We start from the raw sequence: 4,771 nt of genomic DNA on the forward strand, positions 1-4,771 counted from the left end.
TATTAGGAATGGGAGAGGGGTCCAGCGTGGGTAAGTCATGTTTCCTATATCTGTATAACCTGAAATTTTATGTTTCAATACCAGTATGCTGCTTCCTCCAACTTTGACCCAGCTGGCATATTATCATACGTATGCAAACCCATCACCTTGTGCCAAAGGGAGAGGGAAGGAAAATTAAGAATGGTTCAACCTGTTTAATGCATATTAATATCACACAAAGGTTACGGAGCAAATAGATTTATACCATCACCCATTGAAGCAACAATTAAAAATGTATTTTTCAAATGCTTTATTTGTCTTTGTTTTTAAACAATCAAATCAGGATTATATGCCTTACTTATGTCCCTGCTATTGGGTCACTCTGATGCACATTTAAATCTCCCTCTCCTTACGTGCCACAACAAACACAAGGTGATCATAATCCACAAGATCTGATTTCTTCTTACTGCTAAACACATCTAAGCTCTGGATGATATAACCTGTGTCATTGAGAGCCTGACGTAAGAATTTTTCATCGTATGTCAGAATATGAAGTGTGTGCTCACCCAGCTTGAAATATGACATATTGAGAAAGCCAAACAGTAAGAGATACCCTCCCACTTTTAGCAGTGATGACATGTTCTTCAGGATGCTGCGATATTCATCTTGGTGTTTGCTAAAAACATCCAAGCATGCAGCAGTAAACAGACAGTCCACTCGGGGTAACACAACTGGTTTTGATGGGTTGGCTTTGGTGAGGTCACATTTTAGCACACGCGTCACTGCTCTTCTTGTTTTATCTTCCTTTTCTTGCCAACCCTCACTGAAAAACAGTAGAAATAATGATGTTAGCATAACCTTATGTCACATATACCGATGTAGTCATGATATTGCCCATCTCCCCATTGTGCGCTTGGCCAAGTCTACTAAATAAGGGGTTGACCCACTGCAGCGTTATGCATATTATGTATGTCCCACTGTAATAAAGTTTGCTACATTTGTACAGTAACCCTTCAGTACAAGAGAAGGATGCCTAGAAATAACTTCAATTAGATACAGATAACCTTGTATTCACTCGAACGCCATGACGTGAAAGCAGGGGTGTCTAGTGTCCAGTGTAGTTGCAATCTGGGACAAATACAGATGGTGAAGGGGAATGCAAGTTATTACGCACAGTTTACACATTAACCCCTTAAGTCCCAACACTATTTAGGGGCTCGCTCATCACAGGCATGCCCATGATGTCACTTGAGCGGTTCACCCTCATTGGCTATACCGTGCACGTGACCAGGGCAAGCACGACAATTTCAATAGAATTTGTCTAGGGAGGCAGCTAAGCGTGGAGCGCTCACGGGCACCTGCACCCGCACACTCAGGACAAACACATTATCACAATTTGATCCCACTAAGCACGAGTGCGCACGCGCGCTCAGCTTCACCCTGGAAATGACCTAAGAAGATCGGAACATGAAAATATTGTATCATTGCTATCAGTTATAATTCTTTATCATTAAATACACAAATGTAGTAAGGGTTATTGTTCCTTCCAATAAAACAACATATCCCTTTGTAACACAGAATGCCAAACAGTTTCCATAGGATTCAGTGGCAGTGATAAGACAGAATATCACAGAATACTGCACTGTATGCCAGCATAACGCAGCACTGTGAGTAAGAAAGGCCGCTACATCTGTATAATGGCGCGCCTGTGATCATTGTACACATTCACAGAGCCGTGTAACTTTATATCTAGGAGAAACAGACACTACATGAGTTAGGATCCAGTACATACCTGCAGATTCATATGTGCATTTTCACATACCAGATGGAGTAATTGTTATAGAGTTTTTAGGGATTACTTAGTGTGGCTCAATGCTTGCACTGATTAATGAAAGAAATCTGGTGTTCAGTATTTTACAACAAATACAGCAGAAAAAGTAAATATCTGCATTATCCATATACCATTTGTTGTATAATTTCTGTTTGGTATCACATTTGTAAAATATACTGGACACCTAACAAGCTCATATTGAACCCCCACATTTGACTTACCTGAAAATGAGACTAATATCTAAATGTATTTTTACAAGTAATATATTTCACAAATAAATTAAATAGGATCTAGAAAGTTCTCAAAATAACAGCAAATTTCTTTCAACATTTATAGATCTGCTGAGGACTGAACAGTAAATAGTCAAAAACAGCACTAATTGACTAATTTATTTTTAAGATTTTTTTTATTTATTATTTCAAACCTGATTACATTTTTCATGATTCTTTCTGTGCCCTTTCCCTATATTTTTATGTTATGCACCTTGCAATCACTGTACGTTTTGATTGGACCCGAAACTGAATTTAACACATGTTCTGAACATGGGTGACATTTGTGGTATTCATACCAACAATACCCCAAGAAAAAAGAAGAAACTGTAACTTTTAGGAAAAAATAATGGACTACAAATGACTTTTTACCCTTTGCCTTCCATGTCACAGACATATTTGGACAGATGAGACGAATCAAAGGACCCTGGATCCTTTTTCAACCACATTTCCAGTTCTGTGTGGTGGGTTTCCACAGGTTCTAACACAATAATCTCCTTGAATATTTCGCTGGCTGACAGGAGATGAAAAAGTGCCGGACCCATGGTGATATCAATTAGTGTATCTCCACTGACACCACCTAAAGCATAGAGACAAAGGTCCAGAAAATCATACTGATTTAACAATTATGTATCCAGCCTCCTCTTATTTAATCTTAGAAATATCAAGCTTCAATTTTGATCTCTACGTAGTGATTGTGTTAATGCAATTATAGACCTTACTATAGAAGATGTAGGGATTTTATTAACAAACATATATTGTGCAATCGAACTATACCTGGGTGTAATGGGTGCATGGAAGTTAGAGATAATTATTCATGATAACATCTTTTAAGTAAGATGATTCTGTCACTGACATGTACACTGGCGACACACTTTATTCGAGCTCGGCTAGTCCCACGAATTCGGGTATACCCGGGTGTATTGAGGTTTGTGACTGTTTTCTGCCCGAGTGCATTGGGTTATTTTCCAGGCAGGGATTGAAGCATTTTATTCCCGCTGGCTGCAATACTGCACAGTATATATATATACTGTATACTGCATTACAATTCATGAATTTATGCCATCTGGTAGACACGCGAAGAATTGCAGCCTATTAAATCCTAATCATTATCATTTAACAGATCAGCCGCCCGTCAGCCAGGCATGAACCCAGGCTGGGAAGGCAAACGCAACGGGGCTTGTCAGAGGTGAGGAGCGGCGCATTCCAGGTTTCTGCCAGGTACATACTGGGTATTTGCTTGAATAAAGTGTGTCGGTGCAGTATCTGTCTCTGTGTCACATTGCATTTGTATTGAAAACTATCACCAACTGATGTTTCACCACGGAAAACTATCACACTGCAACTGAAAACTATCACCAACTGATGCAGGTGTAATATGATTATACAAATTCATATAAGAAAAGGTGAGGTATCTAACTTTCTATCTATCCAAATATCTGTCTGTCTGTCTGTCGGTTTCTTAAGGGTTTTAGATTTGGGTTTACAATGTACGATTCTGGTGGGTTCTGATTTCTCACACCTTGTGTCACCCATCTTTATTAGTTATTATAAAAAGATGAATTCCTATTTGCTGGAAAAGACAATATTACTGATATTTTAAATGAAAAATTCAACTTATATCTGACTGTCTCAGATTAGAGGGGTTATGTATCAAAGTTTGCCAGCTTCAAATCTGGTGCAAAAATTATACCACATAAAATCAAGGAGACGTTTTTTATTATCCTAGTATTTCCCACTTAAATTTTATTTAAAACATACTAGTTAAAATCAAATATATTAAATAACAGTTGCAAATAGCAAAGAACTGAGACTCAGATTTGACGCTATAATGTGACATAAATCTAAGTTAACATATCATTAATAGTAACCCTGTATTCATTTACTAACGTTAAGAATGCAATGTTTCCCCAGCATTATTCCCTAAAAAGCATAGTGTAAATATTAATGTCCTGAGTTTCCAGAACAGAAATAAACACACATACCTGATGTGAATGCCTTATACAGTTGTTTTAGTGGATATTCCACCATCTCATCTTGCAAATCATTATTTTCAGCACAAGCATAGGTGTCCAATATTATTCTTGGATCTATGTCCACATCGTGGTACTGTTTGTGGCTGGAATCCATCGGGTTTATCTTCTGTTCTTCTGCTCTGACTCTGTGTCTTCCAAACTTCATGTGTGTGAGAATTTATCATCTGATTGGAAAGAGCAGCTGACTAGTCAGGTACACAGACATTGAGACAGGAATATGCTAAATTTTATTAGATAAATAAAAATTTCTCACAAGGTAGCCTCTATTTTGTGCAGCAATGTACCCATGAGTGCACATCTGTGTATATATATATATATATATATATATATATATATAAATATATATATATATATATTGTATTTATAGACCGGTGGAACACATGCAGATGTACTCATGGGCACATTGCTGCACAAAATAGAGGATACCTTGTGACCAGAATATTTACAGTGACTGAGTGATTTTTATTTATCTAATACAATTCAGCATATTCCTATCTCAATGTCTGTGTACCTGACTAGTCAGCTGCTCTTTCCAATCAGATGATAAGATTCTCACACACATGAAGTTCGGAAGACACAGAGTCAGAGCAGAAGAACAGAAGATAAACCCAATGGATTCCAGCCACAAAAAGTACCACCATGTGGACATAGATCCA

The 4,771-nt window shown here is 37.7% G+C and overlaps 1 protein-coding gene across 1 annotated transcript; it reads right to left on the minus strand.

Annotated features, from left to right (window-relative positions):
- Window positions 1–325: 325 nt before the first annotated feature.
- Window positions 326–4,261, minus strand: LOC142496445 (nicotinamide N-methyltransferase-like). The gene is made up of 3 exons (XM_075603139.1): window positions 4,065–4,261; window positions 2,452–2,659; window positions 326–802 (listed from the first exon to the last, which is right to left on the minus strand). Exons 1-3 carry the CDS (start codon window positions 4,258–4,260, stop codon window positions 373–375), a joined length of 834 nt encoding a protein of 277 aa, XP_075459254.1. The 5' UTR covers window position 4,261; the 3' UTR covers window positions 326–372.
- Between the last annotated feature and the right edge of the window lie 510 nt (window positions 4,262–4,771).

Source organism: Ascaphus truei, chromosome 6, assembly GCF_040206685.1.
Source record: "Ascaphus truei isolate aAscTru1 chromosome 6, aAscTru1.hap1, whole genome shotgun sequence".
NCBI lineage: Eukaryota > Metazoa > Chordata > Amphibia > Anura > Ascaphidae > Ascaphus > Ascaphus truei.